At 46.3% G+C, this 17,506-nt stretch overlaps 1 protein-coding gene across 2 annotated transcripts in view; it reads left to right on the top strand.

Annotated features, from left to right (window-relative positions):
* Positions 1 to 17,506, top strand: part of LNX1 (ligand of numb-protein X 1) — a 149,230-nt gene that overhangs the window by 112,836 nt on the left and 18,888 nt on the right. For both annotated transcript variants that reach the window (XM_045833917.1, XM_045833918.1), the window contains 4 exons: positions 4,099 to 4,340; positions 4,835 to 4,987; positions 9,252 to 9,454; positions 11,798 to 12,169. In XM_045833917.1, the coding sequence (XP_045689873.1) occupies positions 4,099 to 4,340; positions 4,835 to 4,987; positions 9,252 to 9,454; positions 11,798 to 12,169 (970 nt within the window). The remainder of the gene's footprint in view (positions 1 to 4,098; positions 4,341 to 4,834; positions 4,988 to 9,251; positions 9,455 to 11,797; positions 12,170 to 17,506) is intronic.

Genomic DNA, 17,506 nt, shown 5'->3' with positions numbered 1-17,506 from the left:
TCTCATGTCATCTGCAAATAGTGACAGTTTTACTTCCTGCTTTCCAATGTAGATGTCTTTTATTTCTTTTTTTCCTCCTATTGCTCTCACGCTGGTCTCCGTGAGGCAACCCTCAGCCAAGCCTGTCGGCGGTGTAGGCTGTTATGCCCTTGAAACGCTGTTCGCCGTGGTCCTCCCCTCCCAGCCTGACCTCCCTCATTTCCTCACCTGACTAGCATATGAGTTTGCAAGCCTCGTTTCAAGTAGGACCAGCCTGGGCAATTAATGAACTCAACATGAGGAGCAGACTCGATGTTTACCTAATTCAGAAGTGAACTGAAAGAGTAAGAATGTGAGGGAAGTTAGATCAAAGGGAGGTTGTAGAGTCACCCAGACTGTTATGATGAGGGTATTGAGGCTCGCTTTCTTGTGGACAGCTTTTATTCTTCCATCATAGGGACAGTTCACCGTCAGAAAGGAGCGCTCCCCTGCAGGCCAGCTTGTGCTGCCTGCTTGGCTGAACTCAGTGGGGGACATGCCATCGGAGCCTCTGTGAGTTATGCCTGGGGTCCAGCCTGCTTCCGGTCAACTCCTGTTAACAGAGAACTTGTGGGATCAGGACGTTTTGCAGGAGGGGAGTTTATTTTCTCTTCTGGCTCCCCACCCTGGCAAAAAACGACAAACAGTGTCAGCGTTCTTATATTAAGACTGACCTGCCTCTGTTCACTTTAATCAGGATCCCGACTCCATTATTGAGAACAACAACAAAAACAATGATTTTTTGGAGTTGCTTTGTTGCATAGACAGCATATCAAAAGTGCATGGTTTGTTTGAAAAATGGTTCTCCATGTTCCTTATGTTTGCCCTTCAAGTTCATGGCCATCACCCATCACCACCTGAGAGTACTTACTGCTCAGGATATCTTAAAGGGGGAGCAAATCCTGCTTGCTTTGAACACAGCCCACGGTTCACAGTATGTTCCTGTACTAGCCCATGCTAATCAGCTCTCCCCTCCCCTCCCCTCCCCTCCTTTGTGCTTGTAAATCAAGAGGCCCCAGTACTAGTCGACTCAAAAGTGGTAATTAGTGAGTACAAGCTGCTACTTTCCTAGATCACTCTGTGCCTCAGATTCAGGCGAGGCCAGGAGACTGGAGCAGGCGACGTTACACAAGTATGAGTTGCTTTAACAGAACCTTTTTTACCGAGGCTTAAGAGCCAGAGCAGTTAAGCCTGGGTTCTGTATTCTCTCCAGCTGTTGTAAGGATAGCCGTGATATGAGGCCACAGGGAAGGCTTCCTTACCCGTTTTATGAGGTTTTCCTTTCCTGGACTCAACTGTGCCTTTGGAACGCCAAGGATTTGAAAGAGCAGTGGTTTTTTTCATGGTATAGTCTTGCGATTCAGATACTTTTACATACTTTAACCCTCCTGACGAATGAGGAAGAATAGGATGTCACTTTCCCCATTGGAATATCCTCTGCCCCCATCCCACCCCCCACACACACAGCAGCAAACCATGGTTTGTGCCTTCGCCAGCCGTTTGTCCAATGGGAAAATTCATTTCCTGCTCTGGCGGGGCACATGGTTAAGGGCAAGGGCATTGCTGCCCCACGAAAAGAAACTCTTTCTAGTCCAACTAAAGAGGAACTTCCTTTCCTTGCATTGCTGACTAAATAGTGCTGGCTTGCACAGAAGTGTTCCACTCGTGTATTTATGACTTTGGAGCTGCTCAGATGCATGCTGGCTTTTATTTTTTCCCATCACGCAGTGTTTCTTCCAATTTTGGAGTTTCCCATATCAACCACTTTGCTGTTTTTAAGCAGAATAATTCTGAGCCAGAGTAGCTAATCAGAACAGTAAAACCTCATCAGTTCGAATAGGGAGCTTGAATGCTCTCAGTGAGGGGAAGACTAGCTTTAGAAGCTGGAAGCCTGTTTCATCTTAAATGAGATAAGGGTGTAGGGTTATATAATCAAAGGCCTTTTTCTACTAACAGTAAAACCACATTTCATCAACTCTGAGGTGCCATTGATTATAAGAAACATTATATTTCATATACCAACAAAAAAAGAAAATTTTAAAATCTGCCACTGGTTAAATTATCTCAAAACAGTTGCAAAGATACCCCTGTGACGTGTGGGTTGGTCACATCAGACACTTGGGCCTTTGAAATCCACTCAGACAAATTGCTGACTTCTCCTGCCCTCTAGTTGTGTTATTTGGCATAAAATAGGTCGATCCTTTTGAAAGATCTCAGTAACAAAATGTAACACCACTTTTCATCTTCGTGGGGGGTATCTTTCTTTCCAAGCAAATACAGCATTTGCTTTTCTCATTGCAAGAAAATGTGGAATTCCTGTCCTCCTTCTAACAATGAATATTTGCTTCATTGATACAAAATTCACATGCCACTACTGTTTTTGAGAGTTTCTATAGACACGGTAACTTTTCATTTCAATGCTAATCAAAATGTAATCTTTCTAAGACATTTAATGACAATTAAGCTCAATGTCATAGCACCGAGAGTGGATGTAACTCCACAGAAGTGACCAGGTGGACCGCTGTGACCACGTTTGGCACGCTGAGGCAGGGGCAGCCACATCATGACCTTGGCTTGCACAGCAGCTCTATATGACCCACCAGTCACCCATGCATCCTCCTCATCTCAGAGAAGTTAAAGTGTGTAAAAACGGGCACCTTAGAAAGGATAAATTATGGAAGTGCTACAATATGGCTATGGAAATAGCCACTGAGAACTTAATATCTGTCTGATGAGGTACTAAACTCTTGACAAGGCTTAAGGTCAATGAGACCTCTCAGCAAGCCAAGACGTAATATGCAGATTAGACAGCAGAACGAGGTTGACAGAGTTGCCCCAGATCACACAGCCAGGTAAACTTTAAAGCAAGGACTCTGCTCTGGGCAATAGGCCCTTCCGTCCACCAGCTCTGTGTTTCCCTGGCCATGTAGATACTGTGTGCATGTTGAGTGGGGACGTTGCTTGATTCTGTCTACTTTCAAGCGTCTTATGTGTGAAGCATCACTCCAAATGGGCTCTCAAATGGGTTATTTAACATCAAGTGTGCAAAATATTTCAACCAGTAAGGTTTTGTGTAATGAATTGATAAATACGTATATGGACTAACTAGCACATCCATTATATGCAATGGCCACTTCTTAAAGGGGCTCACCCGTACCACTTCTGCCCTCACAATGACTGTGGAAGCTAGTGTGGCTGTCTGTGGCTACTTCCTCCCACCGTGCAATGGGAGGGTTAAGTTACCACCATTTTCTGACCAAAACCTTATCTAAGAGCTGAAATGACTTGCCCGGTGGCACATGGAAGTACATTGAAAGCAAAATGTAGATCTAGACCAACTCAGACTGTGGTCTCCTGGCCCTTGAGCCTGCTGTTTAATGTGGATAGTAAATGAGTACAGGTAATTACAGCATTTTTTCCTTTAACACCATGGGTGTTGTTTTACTCTCCCAGTGTTAGAAGACATGACAACGAATGAAATTTTTCAGTGCACAGGGGCCCCCAGCTCCCATGCCAGCCGGTCTGAGACCGGCCCAGATGTAGAGAAGGGAGGCTGGTAGGGCTACCTCTCGAGAACAGCAATGATGAGTAAAGTCCTGTGGCTTTGTGGGGATGGTGACTCTGTTTCCATGGACAGTTAAGTATGGAGTCTGGGGGGAGCTGTGGATTTATGTTCGGTGCTTTGGAAGCTAAACCCAAAAGAGAGGACTGAGAATGTGACCGGGCACATTCGTGGTCAAAATAAACACCAGCAAGAAGGAATGAATTACCAAGTCCAAATAGTTCCAGGCCACCAGTCTCAAGCCCTAGTCTCATAGATATGATGCAACTTCCACAAGTTTGCATTTCACTGTAGAGATTGCTTTAAAACAATGTAATAAGCATCTTTCCAAAAAATTTCTCAAATTATGAATTCATTTGGTTGGCAAGTGTATACTGAGTACATGCCAGTGAAAGGGGAGGTGGGTGTAGGAGTGGGCGAGTCAAGCTCTGAGAAGGGCAAGCATGTCTGTGTACAGAGGCTGGTTGAATGATGAGCAAAGCCGGAGCCGTTTCTCACGGGCACTGGTCCTGTTGCAGCTGTAAAGGTGCCTCGCACTATGGCCTGGCCAAAGACAGGAAGAGGCGCTCTCAAGAAGGCCATCCAGACAGCTGTGCCAGTCTCCCAGCAACAACGCTCTTCCCCGAGGTTTCTGCAGCTGCCACCATCGCCTTAATGACCGACGAGCCTGGCCTGGACAACCCTGCCTACGTGTCCACGGCAGAGGATGGTCAGCCAGCAAACAGTCCGTCAGACTGTGGCCGGAGCAACCGAACCAGGGGTGAGGCAAATGGGCAGTTGTCCAGGGATGGGCTCCTTGTCTTGGGATGGCCCTCCGTGGGATATTCACTGTGGAAAGTTCTTAAAATATTTTTTTAAGGAGAAATAATTCTGGGTGTTTTGGCAGCAATTCTCCAAAGTGAGATGAAACTACCAGTACTTCTGATCATTAAAAATATGGATAGTCTGAGTGGGTGGTGGGTTGAAGCCAGACCTAGTGATTCATCACCCAGCAGTGCCAGTGCCTGCCCACTGGTGCTGCCCAGGAAAGGTGCTGCTGTATTCAGTCTCATCCAGGGAAAAAGAAAAGCAGGCTTTTAAACAAGCCATGCAGTGTCAGTGCGGCACACTTAGAAAACACCCCTAAGCAGCTCCATCATCCTACCCCCTAGCAGAATCACGGTTCGTGTTTTACTGCACAATCCCTCACCAGACGTGCGCGTAAAAGAGAGTTTCTGTGCCTTGTAGCGACTGTGCCTTCTCTCTCTTCCTCAGCACGGCCCTTTGAGCGATCCTCTGTTAGAAGCAGGTCGTTTAAGAAGTTAAATCGAGCTCTGAGTGTTCTTCGAAGGACAAAGAGTGGAACTGCAGTTGCCAACCAAGCTGACCAGGGCAGAGGAAATTCTGAAAACACCCCTTTCCCTGAAGGTAAGCGAACTTCCTGCAGGCTGGGCGGGGCTGGTCTCCCAGAGCGACTTCAGGCACGATGACAACCTGACCCCCATGCACTTTCTGTGACAACTCTCTTCCCAGGGATACAAAACATTTCTTACCTTGATTAGCCTCCTCATCACATAAGCCACTGCAAGCAGAAAGTATTGCTCTCTTTTTACATAGGTTGAGGGAAAAAGTGTTAGAACCCTTACCTTCAGGTTCTAGCTTCATACATACAAAGAATAATTGCAGTTAATAAGTGAAAAGCAGTTAGAATAGTGCCTAGCCCAGAGTACATGGTACGCAACTACTTGTCCGTATTACCACTATGTATGCATGTATGATACACGGTTCTGCATGTTCCCATGCATGAACTCATGCAATCCATACAGCAGCCCTGTGAAGTAGCTGTTCTACAGACGAGGAAACTGAGGCACAGGGAGGTTATTTAGTTTGCCCTAGAGTACCTTTCCACAGCCCAGGTAATGTGGCTCTAGGATCCATGCAGAGTTGTTATTCGATCTTAGATCCTCTGAGCTTTCCCCGGTATAAATGGAGCTGAAGAAATGTTGTCCTCGTTCCTCCTTTTCATTTTGTGTTAGAACTTTAGGGCAGGAATTACAGTGGCTTAAAAAAATGAGCTTTTTCTTTGTGCTAGGTAGTGTTCTAAGTCGTTTAGACATCGTGACAACACTTTGGGATCACGCGCAGTTTACAGATGGGGAGGCAGACCCAGAGACCTTAGGTTGCCAACCCAAAGTCACCCAGCTAGTAAAGGGCACACCTGGGGTTTTCAGTCGGGTCCTCCGGCTCCAGAATCCACTCCCTAACCACTGCCTAAGTACTCCTTTTCCCCTGGGGGTTTGGAGGTAGAGTCCAAACCACTGTCCGTAGCATGCCTTCAGAGAATGTATAAGCAATCTTATAAGTCCCCTTGCTCACTTCCCACTTCCCACTCTATACACACACTGCTTATTTCATTATTCTAAACTTATTATCACAGTCCTGTAAATACTGTCTTTTGCCCACTTCCGTGACATTGTCCAGCCTGCACTTTCACTCTCCTTCATCTGGCATTCTAATGCCTCCTTCCACCATAGGCTTTGCCTCCTCCTTGAAGCCCTCCTTGATTCCCTCAGTCCTCGCTCCTTTGTTTTCCTAAAGCACCTGGATCTCTATTACAGCAATGATCACCTTTCATTGTAAGTGAACCTGTGAGGGCAAGGGTTCTCCTTCTGGGCCGGTGTGTTCTCAAAGCCTCACACGGTATCTGGTGTACAATGGCGCTCACTGAATGTTTGTGCAATGAGTAAGTGAAATGATTAGAACTTCCTTTCTGCCAGTCTTCCTTTCCTATTCAAGGCTCTTTAATTACACTCTATATAATGTCTTCTCTTGCATGAAGAAGAATTATTTGCATGTTTATTGCAGAAACATTTTTCATACGAGGTTACTATGTTTAAGGCACAAACCAAGGCTCAGTGATTTTTATATGAGGATGATAAAATCCTGGTCCTGGCTCCAAGAAGTTCATTCAAGAATAGAAAATAGAGTACCATGAAAACTCGTGTGTAGAATTGTGGTAGAACTGGAGCTGAAGAGGGCAGCCATGTCCCGTGTGCAGGGGCCTTCGAGGGGGAGAGAATGGATTTCCTTAAATGCTCCAGGAAGCCATTTCTCTGGGATAGGATGAGGCACTAAGACCCAGGGAGGCCAGTAGTGTATCTGGTGAACTCTGGAGGTACGGTTATCCATGCTTCTTATGTCAGTAAGGAGACTGGCTCTACTACTTATCAGCTGCATGACTGGGTTACTTAACTTTAAGCTTCAGTGTTTCGTCATCTAAAAGCAGAACAATGATAATCATTGTCTACTTCATAGGATTCTTAGGACAAAAAAATACACCAAAAACAAGCAAAAAAATTATGCATGCCAATTGCTTAGCTCAGTGCCCAGCATATAATACACTCTCAGTAAACAATGTTCTATCCCTTAGTCCTTGAGCGAAGACAGAATATTGAACAATTTTGTTTTCTAGACTAACACAGTTTGACAGTTTAAAAATTACCATAGCACTTTAAGGTCACTGGGGTCTCACCGATGTGGCTCTAATTAACATCATTTACAAGTGTGGTTGGGTGTGTCCACTCAGATTATCAAATCAAACATCCTTGAGTGGTTGAGGTTGGGAGTAGGGTTTTTGTAAATCTTCTGGGAAGGAGGGGAAGGAGGAAAGAAAGAAAATCAGCAGCTTGATTTCCAAATCTTTCCTTGCTCAAAATAATTTTTAAAATTTCTATTCCCTTGTCACCAAATCTGTTCCAACAAATGCCTGTGGAGTGCAGTACTTAAAGTAGTCACAGTAGCTGAGCATTCACTGGACTCAGTCGCCTGGTGCTGTTGGCACAGGACCTGGCAGAGCAAGCCGGCTGCCCACAGCCTCACAGCAACGCCAGTCACTTACTTTAAATTCCATCTCAGTGGACGGGAAGGACCCACATTCGTGTCTCTGGCTTCCTCTGGCTGCTAAAGTGCTGTGTTTATCATGTTGTACAATACTTAGAAATAATTTTAATTCTTTCTGTATTGTTCCTAGAGAGTTGAGTGCATGTTAGTGGATCCATTGTTCATTAGGGGAAATGGACTAAGGTCATTCATTTTGATAATACTCACAAAGAGTGTATTATGCAGAACCAGGCATGCGGTCTTGATAGTCCCAGATGACATAATTAAGGGAGAATCTTGGGCAGTTGTCAGCAGCTACAGGAGACAGAAGCATCTCTGCCCTCCTCCAAGTGACCCGGGAAGAATGCTTCATCCACCAAACCGGGTATAGCTGGGCTGGCATTGGATAGCGTCCCCTCTGTACACCTCCAGTCAAACCCAGGTAGCGAGCAGCGCCAGCTGGTGCCACTGGCTCATAGGTCTGCAGGACAAGTCCCCTGTGGAACTGTCACCTCCTGGTTGTGAACCCCTGGCCACAGAGAAACCTGAGAGAGGTGACACGAAGGCTGGTCATCCGGAGCCCTGGGTTCTGACCTGGCTCCAGTGGCCACCGAACTTTGTGTCCTCCAGCCAGTTACAACCCTTGCCCTCCCTAAGCCCAAATGTCCTCATTTGTAAGATCAAGGTTTCCTTGCTTTCCAGCTGCACGAGGACTAGAGCAGGTCCGTGTGAGCACAGTGGGGTGGGAAAGAAGAGTCCTCAGTTAAAAGAGAAAGTTCAAAATGCCAGCCTCGATGACCTCTGAGTCTCTTCCTACCTCTGCATTATGGGTAGTCATTCTGGCAGATGAGGGCCAAACCTCTTAAAGCCACCAACCAAGCCTGGGGCTCTTTTCCTGATCACAAATCAGGCTGTTTGATTGACTTATTTTATTGACAAAAGTATCTGATGGAGAGAGGACTGGTGAGTTGCTAAGCCTGAAAAGCAGGGACTTTCAGGAAGAAATCTTCAAAATGATCTGAGAGGTCAGAAGAGCAGGTTTGTTCTCTTGTGCTCCTTGATAAGTAAGTAATGACAGTGCAGTCCATTCCGTAAAGATGGGTTGGTCATTCATTCATGCCTGTTCACCCCAACATGGGCTGACGTCTCCTTTGTGCAGAGATTTGTGTACAGAACTCCAGAAGTGCCAGAAATCACATCCTCAAGGATCACAGAGTTCAATGGGAGCTATAAGAAATGGGCATGAAAGCCCTGGCTGGCATAGCTCAGTGGATTGAGCGTGGGCTGCGAACCAAAGTGTCACAGGTTCGATTCCCAGTCAGGGCACATACCTGGGTTGCAGGCCATGGCCCCCAGGAACCGCACATTGATGTTTCTCTATCTCTCTTTCTCCCTCCCTTCCCTCTCTAAAAATAAATAAATAAAATCTTAAAAAAAAGAATTCATTCCTTTAAAAAAAAAGAAATGGGCATGAAAAATAATAGAGGGTTGAATGTCAAGAGAAATAAAGAGAAAGTTTTATGGGAAATGGGATGTTCAGAGAAAACAGGGAATGAGGGGATCAGGGCAAAGTTTAATTGGAAGGAGTCATTTCATGGAGGCCTTGAAGGAGAAATTGGGTTTAGGCCTAGAATAAAAATCATTCCAGGCAAAGACACGTACGTTGGCATGGAGGAAGGCAAACAGAGTGCAGGTGTGAGAATCAATGCATAGTTTTTAGTTTGGCTGAAACCCACGTTTGGCAAGAAGAGGAGTGGTTGGAAATGTCCACCGGGTGGGCGTCTTAAATAAATACTGTCTTTGTCCATTTTAGTCTTTCCAAGGTTGTATCACCTGATTCCAGATGGTGAAATTACCAGCATCAAGATTAACCGAGTGGACCCCAATGAAAGCCTCTCCATTAGGCTTGTGGGAGGCAGCGAAACCCCGCTGGTCCACATCATCATCCAACACATCTATCGTGATGGGGTGATCGCCAGAGATGGCCGGCTACTGCCCGGGGACATCATTCTAAAGGTAGAGATCGTGGCTGTGAGGCCGTTAAGAAAGGCTTAATAAAATCACTTCAAATCAGTTAACTGGCAAATGGATGGATGGGTGGATGGATGGATGGATGAAAAACTGAGTGTGGAGCAGCCACTTCCCTTAGTTACTATGTTGCTATGCTCCTAATGTGAGAGTTGTAATGTAACTGAGATGTCTTTGTCCTTCTCTGACTTTCTCATTCTTCCACCCTCCTTTTGCTCTGTATACAAATATTTCTGCCTCTATCATTTTGTCTGTCTTCCCTCCTTCCTCTTTCTTCTCCTCTCTAGCTTCTTCTTTCTTCCTCTCTTCCCTTCCCCTTCCTCCCCACCCTTCCTTCTTCTCCTCCTCTCTCTCCTCCTTTCCACTCCTTCCTCCTACTTTAACAGCAACAAAGTAATGTAAAGCTGGAGCGTATACCTTCTGAAATTGTTTTTATAGTAGATTAATGGACCACTTTGTGTTTTATCTAATCACTCGCATTCATTCATACACAGCTGTAACATAAATTTCCTGCAGCTTAATGGCCCTCCATTAAAAAAAAAAGTCCCTAAGATACTCTGCCAACCCACAGGCGTTCCAGGGAGACAGGTGGTGGAACAGAATGCTTTGGGCATTGCCGTCCTCTGAGGCTCAGTTGAGGGGAAGGACATTAGGGAGGAATTTTCCGAAGAAGAGAAAGGATAAAGGAAGAGTTGCTTATCAGGCAGAAGTCAAGCATGTGCCAAAAATGACAAGAAGCTTCTCCCTTGTCATATATTTCCTGTCTGATACTCAGATGACAGTTTCATCCCGCCCCTTCTAGGTTGCTGAGGGGCCAGCTTCTGACACATCGTGAGCAGTTTCTTTGGCAAGAAGTTCTTGTTCTTTGGAATAAGAAAAAATTTAAAGCACTTATCGTAGAAACACTGAAATTCCCAGTGGCCTTCGCGGGTGGAGCACAAGGCCGGGCCCATCAACCCCAGGGGACAGTCCGTGGTGCAACTGACGACACTCCACTTGGCATCCTCCCAGTTCTAGTGGAAACTGCGCTGCCTGGGAGGGTTGCGTAACAAAACGGTTTGATTCTTATGGCTTTCAACTGGCGCTCGCAGGCAAAAGGGCTGCCAGGACCATTTAGCAGATGGCCCTGATCTTCTCTTGGCCTGGACGTGATGGGGGAAACCAGGCACAGGATAAGGTGACCCAGCAGAGTCAGGTCTCAAAAGTCGCCCGTGCTTAAACAAACATGGTGAGCCTTGTCCCTGCAGGAGGGGGCTGCCCTCCATCCCCAGAGACGCAGCAGAGAACCTAGGCCTTTTAGAATATTGCAGCAAAGCTCCTCTAACAATTGGCTGCGAGTATGAGAAATGTTACCAAACCATAGGAATTCAAGAAGGTTGTTCCTCTGCTGTGAGGCTTCCCTGCACAAGCACAGAGCACGGGGCTGCTGTGTGACTGTTTTCTTCCGGAGCAGTGACTACCACTAGCAGCCGTCGCCTTCAGGCCGGGCCTGCTTGGCCATGGTAATTAAAACCAGAAGGCCCCATGCAGCATCGTTCTGCAGATCTTTAATGAGGCACAAATGAGAGGGCTGAGCTTGAGGACATTGAAGTAGCATCATAAAGTGATCCAGCCTTTCAATAAAAGAGCCTAGAAACTTCTATTTACATCAGTTTGTTTGAAACTGCAGAGACTTTTTTTTCTTTTGTTGAAAACAAGGGCAAAAAACCTAGGGACCCTGACTCTCTCCCCCCTCCCTCTCTCTGTTCTGTCTGTCTGTCTGTCTGTCTCTCTCACACACAAATGTGCTCCATCACTCACATTCACGAACTTGCCACTGCACACATGCACACTCACACGCACATTCTCTCTCACATGCACGCACACACACAGTAGGGGGGCCCGGAAGCGCCAGTGTGCATGACCCAAAGAGAAAGATTCATTTGGAAGCTTTGGGAAAGAAAATGTCACGTCAGTTTAAACTGAACGGCAGTTTCCTGTTACCATTTGCGCTCAATGGAAAATTTTCTCCTCTCTTTTGCCTTGTTCTGCTTTTGATTCCCTTTTCTCCCTTTACCCCAATCGAAAGACTAAGTTTGGTGAGAGAAATGAGAGCTGGGGTTGCATGAGTAAATGTGCAGAGCTGTGTGAGGACCAGGTGGACCCTGAAAGGGGGGTCCAGGTGGCACGTGTGGCAGAGTGGGAAGTCATATTGGGAGGTGGGGATATTTGGACACGGGATAAGCTGATAAAACAGAGCAGCTTTGTGGAATGGCCTTGGTGATTCTGTGGCCCCGGGCCTCCTGGGAAGGGTGCGGCAGGTGGAGCTGACACTGGGTCCCTACCCCCCAGGTCAACGGCATGGACATCAGCAACGTACGTCACAACTACGCCCTGCGCCTCCTGCGGCAGCCCTGCCGGGTGCTGTGGCTGACTGTGCTGCGCGAGCAGAAGTTCCGAAGCAGGAGCAACGGGCAGGCGCTGGACACCTGTGGGCCCCGGAATGACAGTTTCCATGTGATTCTCAACAAAAGCAGCCCTGAGGAGCAGCTCGGGATAAAACTGGTGCGCAAGGTGGACGAACCTGGGGTATTCATTTTCAACGTGTTGGATGGTGGTGTGGCGGACCGACACGGTCAGCTGGAGGAGAACGACCGTGTGTTAGCCATCAATGGACATGACCTTAGATACGGCAGCCCAGAAAGCGCAGCTCATCTGATCCAGGTGGGTCACAGGTCCTTCCTAGACCTGGTCAGAAATCCCCAGTGTGAGCAGGAATGACCCTCCCCCTGACCACCTGCCCTGTAACTGCCCATGTGACCTACGGTGCCTCCCGTTTGAGGGGTCAAGATCCAAGGCCAAGTAAGAATGTTAATCGAACAAATGATGTGTCTTGGGGTCTTGGAGCCTTGGACAGTCCTTAGGTTTTGCCAGCCATCCAGCATGATACAAGTTAAGATCTCTCAAGGTCATCAGGGTTATGTCATCCCTGTACCCAGTATATTGGTTGCAGATCCGTGGGTTGGTCACTCAGATACGTGCTGGACACATTCCAGTCATCCCACTGTACTAACAGCCCTAAGAACCTGTGTCTCACACCCTCCAGTGATTCTGTGGCTGGAGACCGGCATAGGATGGGCTAAGGCTAAGCCCTGTCTCTGTGGCTACATCCAGACCCCTAGAAAGCCCACAGAAACTCAAGCATGAACTTAGGAGGAAGTACTCTAATAAGAGAGATATGTAAATTATTGATCATTCAGGCAATTAGAGTTCCCAGTAGCAAGACATTGGTTCACACTAATTCGATTTCCAACCAGTGTGATGTCATCAAGCCCCAGCATGCATCTTGTTGACGTTGGCTGAGTAATGATGAAGTGTTCAAATGTTCACTGAGCTGCCGGCTTTATTCTCAGAGGAACAGGCTTTGTTCTGGGTTTTTCACTCTAACCCTTTCATTCACTTCATTTAGTCAGTATGTAATAAGTTTCTGCTGCTTGACTAGCCCTGCGCGAGGTGCAGAGAACAGAGAGATGGTGACTCTTAGGCTGTTCTTCCAAAGGAGCCCACAGTCTCATAGGGTAGCTGGGCTTTTTCCGAATGACTGCTTCATGGTGTGATAGTCCTGTACTGGAGACAGGAAGCACTATGCTGGTACAGGTGAAGGCGAGATTTTTGTTCAGATTGGCCTAGGGATTCTGCAGAGTAAGATCTTCAACTGGGCCTTTGAGGAATCAGAAGTTCTCTAGGTGCAGGAGGCAGGGAGGGTCATTGAAAGGAGATACAACACAAAAGAACATTTCAGTAAAAGTCCATTAGAGAAGTGGTTAGTGCCTGGAGCATGGTGCCTTAAGTAGTATTTGCAGTTACCCGGCCAGGCCTATCCGCTTCCACTTAGCGACCCAAGTGGCTTGGGAACAGTGGGGGAGTCAGCATCGGTAGTTGACTGATGTGGCTCCAGGTTCCATGGAGGGCGGCAGTCAGGACACAGAGCTTGCTCCCAAGGACGTGGTTATCCCAGTTCCACTAAGTCTCCCTACCCTCAGGTTCTAGCCGAGGAGTTCTTCCAGGGGTTGGCAACGCTTTTCAATATTATCCCTCTTCTTTAAAGAGAATCAAACAGGGATGATACTGTCATTTTAAATGTGGACAGCCTGACGCAGGGGACAGGAGGACTTCCCCTGCTTGCTCCATTCACTGGAACAAGAAGGACATGTTGTGCCTTTGCCCCTGAATTGTGGCTCTTGGTGGTGTCCCATTTCCAAGGTGATTCTCGGCCTGATGGATCTTCCCAACATGGGGTGTGAGTCTTGCAGGCAGAGAACAAAAGCAGTTACAAGGGGTGTTTCCCTTCTGGAGTTCATGCCATCTATTTCCAAGTTCATATGTGCAGCCCCAAATTCTCCTCTGAACGCCACACTTCATAGCCAGCTGCCACGTGGATGTCTGAACAGTATCTCAAATGTAATGTCCAAACCTGCACCCTTGGCTTCCTTCCACTTCCCCCCCTTGTCACTCCTGCTCCGCCCTCGGTCTTTCCCAGTCTCTACAAACAGCACCACCATTTACCCAGTTACTTGGGCCAAAAAGAACCTTCGCTCTTTTCAGCATCCCCTCCTATAATCCATTTCTCACCATCTCCATGGTTCTGTTAGCCCAGCCGCCATCAGCTCTGGTCTGGGCCACCCTGGAGCCTCTTAACCAGTCTCCCTGCTCACACACTCAGTCCCCTGCCTCTGGTCTTCACGCAGCAGTTATAACGACCACTTTACAAACTCAGTGCCAAGATGTCTCTGTCTTGTGCTCAGCGCTCCGACGCTTCCCAAGACACTTAGATTACCGATTCCGAAACCTAGCGCTGACCTGCAGAGCCACACGTCATCTGGCCTCTGGTTATGTCTCCACCTCCACTTCCCAAGCACAGGGGTGAATTCCTAACATTCTCCCCTTGCCTTACCCAGCTCAGTCACATGGCCTTCTTGCTACTCCTCGGACATTTCAAGAGCTTCTTCACCTCAGGGCTGACGTTCTCGCTGCCCCTCTTACTGGTAGACTCTTCCCAACTACCCGTGTAACTCACTCCCACTCTTCATCCAGGGCTGTTCTCAAACGTCACCTCTCACAGTCCCACTGACAATGGCATCTGCTACTCCCAGTTCTATATCCTCTAATCTGCTTTATTTTGTTTTTCTATCAACTAATTATTATTACCTGCCAATTTCGTTGAGTACAGCAGAGTGCGACATATCACTCTACTGAGTAATCAGAGAGATGTCTGGCAATAACAGACAACACATAATGTGCTGAGTGAAGAAACTGAGGCAAATTATAAAACATGTAAATGCAGATAAAACATAACTTACATATTTTATCTCATAGGAAATCTTTGTCAAACTGTTTACCAAAGAACAAGCATGAAATCTGTTTTTACATAGTGTTTTCCCTCAAGGTAGCGTCTCTATTTTTGTCCACTGAGATGTGTTTCGTTATCATTGGCTGAGCGCCTTCTGTGTGCTGTGTGGTGAGGAACAAGACTGACCCGGGTCCTGGCCTCGGAGAGCTTGGAATACCTTCTGGTCTCTGATCTCAAAGGCAGCCGGGCCAGCCTTTGGCAGATGGCCCCTGCCTGTGTGTGCTAATCCTGGGGGAGACAGAGCATAGGCAATGTTTATGAAAACACCAGCCCATGAAAAAGGAAGTATTCTTGTTGTCTTTCTTCATGAAGAAACTGCAATCTAAACATGATTTTTTTTTCTTTAACAATTAGACTTGTAGGCGTTATCTTGTGTGTTGCACTTGTTAACGCCCCCTGCAGGTCAATGAGTGCAACTTGCATCCGTTCTAAAGATTGCCTGCCAACTAACTATACGTAGCAAGAGGCAAACAAAAACTCTCTTACTCGAGTCATTTGGAAAGATTTGGCATTCTACATGATTCCATATGGCATGCTACTTTTGTATGTTAGTAACAGAAGAGGAAAACACATTTTTTCCCTGAAAAAGTTAATTTATGAAATCTTGCCCAATAGTGGGACTTCCTAAAAGATTCTTCTGCTTACTAAACAAAGCCAACATGCTTTATAAGCAGGGGAGGAGGCATTTCTTAAAAACTGGGCAAAGCTAGTTGGAAAAGAAATAGGAAAAAATAGAGTGCTGGGAAAACCCAGTTAAGCAATCTCAAGGATGGGTTTTATTTACGTGATACTTGTAACACACACCAGGCTGAGGGCATTAAACTAAACGTGCTTCAAAGGTTAAAACTCCAGTTTCCAACCAGTCCTTGGCTGCACTGCCCGTACCTACCCCATGAATCATACCGGCCTTAGAAAGAAACTCCCAGCCCACATGTCCTTTGGTTGTGTTTTCTCCCACAGTACCACACACTCTGCCTCTCTCGACATTATTTCAGGGAAAAATTATTACAGAGAAGCCACAACTGTTTTAAACCTGACCAGCTTTACATGTGTGGAGTCCTAACCTCAGCTTACTCAGCAGCAGCCTGGGTGCCAGAGCCCAGAATTAGACAGGAGCTCCAACTGCAGGGCAGCTGACTTATTGAGAACTTAGTACAGCTTTATTTTTCTCCATGTCAGTTTAAGCTTTTTGCGCACCATGGCTAGAATAACTGTACGGAAGAGACAGCTTTGTGGAACAGTCTGGTGTCCCACCTAAAATGGGAGAACAAAGAAATATGGCCCAAAGATTTGAGACCCTGGAGACAGACAGACAACTGCACATCTAAAACCCTGGCGACTCAGCATGCATTGATGCAGGAATCAGCGGAGAATGGTAGCCTCTGAGAGTTATAGCTATTCTGAGATGCTCACATCTGTAATGCTGGATCAGTGAGTTCATATTTATTTAGGAGGTCAAATATATACATTTAATAAATAAAGTGATTATGGATTTCATATTTGAATACCCTCCTTGGGCCTTTTTCCCCTGGGCAACTTCTAGGTTTCATGCAGAAGCAAAAAAATCCAAAGCTGGTTGTAGAGGTGGCAGTAAGATGGGTTTTCATAAATAGTGACAGATGTATGATTTTTTTCCCCTTTTGCATGAATGAATATTTAAATGAAAAGTCATTTCTTCACAGAAGAACTGACAACCAAGCTCTTCAAATTTTTAAGCAGAATATGATTGGCACTCAGTCAGAAAGCAAATAATGGACAACTCATGTCACCCACTTTCGTTCCAAACACGTGACTCTGGCTCCTGAGTTCCACTGCGTAACTGGGAAAAGGCCGACATTTTGGTTCCCTGGAGCCAGAAAGAATTGCCAGAGCAATGAGACATGATTGACCTGGTGCTTTTTATAGATCTGGACAGCTAGTATGGGATAAGATTAAATCTCTATTGAAACAGTTTTTTAACATGGTGTTGTGGTAAGCTAAGTGCTCATAGAATAACACAGAGATTTAAAAAACATTCTTCTGAACCGAGTTCTTACAGTCCAGATGCAAGTTTCGTGCATTCACGGTAAAGCTGTGCAGCTTAGAATTTTAGGGGTGGATATTATCACAGCTACACATTGCAAATGTTAGGGAGTCTTGGAACTTCACTACCTTTCTCTAACCTGCGTGTCATCCACACACATGGTTTTCTTACCATGGAAGAGAATTGATCACGAGAATAACTCCTAGATACCACGAAAGAAAAGCTGGTTGAAGCAGACTGAAGAGTTGGGTTGTTCTGCTGAGGACTCAAGAACTAAATTCTAATTTTGACCTTGTCACTGACATCTGCATGATCCTGTATATGGCATACCATCATCATCAATTTCTCAGTCCCTAAAAGATACGTGATTTTGCGAATGCAAAGATGAACATGGAGCTAGAACACAGTGGGGGAAATTGCTATGTCAAATCTCCGGTTCTACCCCAGACAAATCCTAAGGTTTCTATTCACCTCTTTTCCTCAGGGCCTCAATTTCCTTTTTCCTTGGCCAGGCTACTTGCTCTTAGCTCACTAGAGTAGCTGCTGCCTCTCCAGCAGAAGATACTCAGAAAGTCTTTTTAAAATGTGCCAGGGACTGTGCTAGGTGCGAACATTTCAATGGCGGACA

Source organism: Phyllostomus hastatus, unplaced genomic scaffold (genome assembly GCF_019186645.2).
Source record: "Phyllostomus hastatus isolate PE091 unplaced genomic scaffold, TTU_PhHast_1.1 phas_contig_196, whole genome shotgun sequence".
In the NCBI taxonomy this organism is placed as follows: Eukaryota; Metazoa; Chordata; class Mammalia; order Chiroptera; family Phyllostomidae; genus Phyllostomus; species Phyllostomus hastatus.
This window is presented reverse-complemented; position numbering and strand designations above follow the sequence as displayed.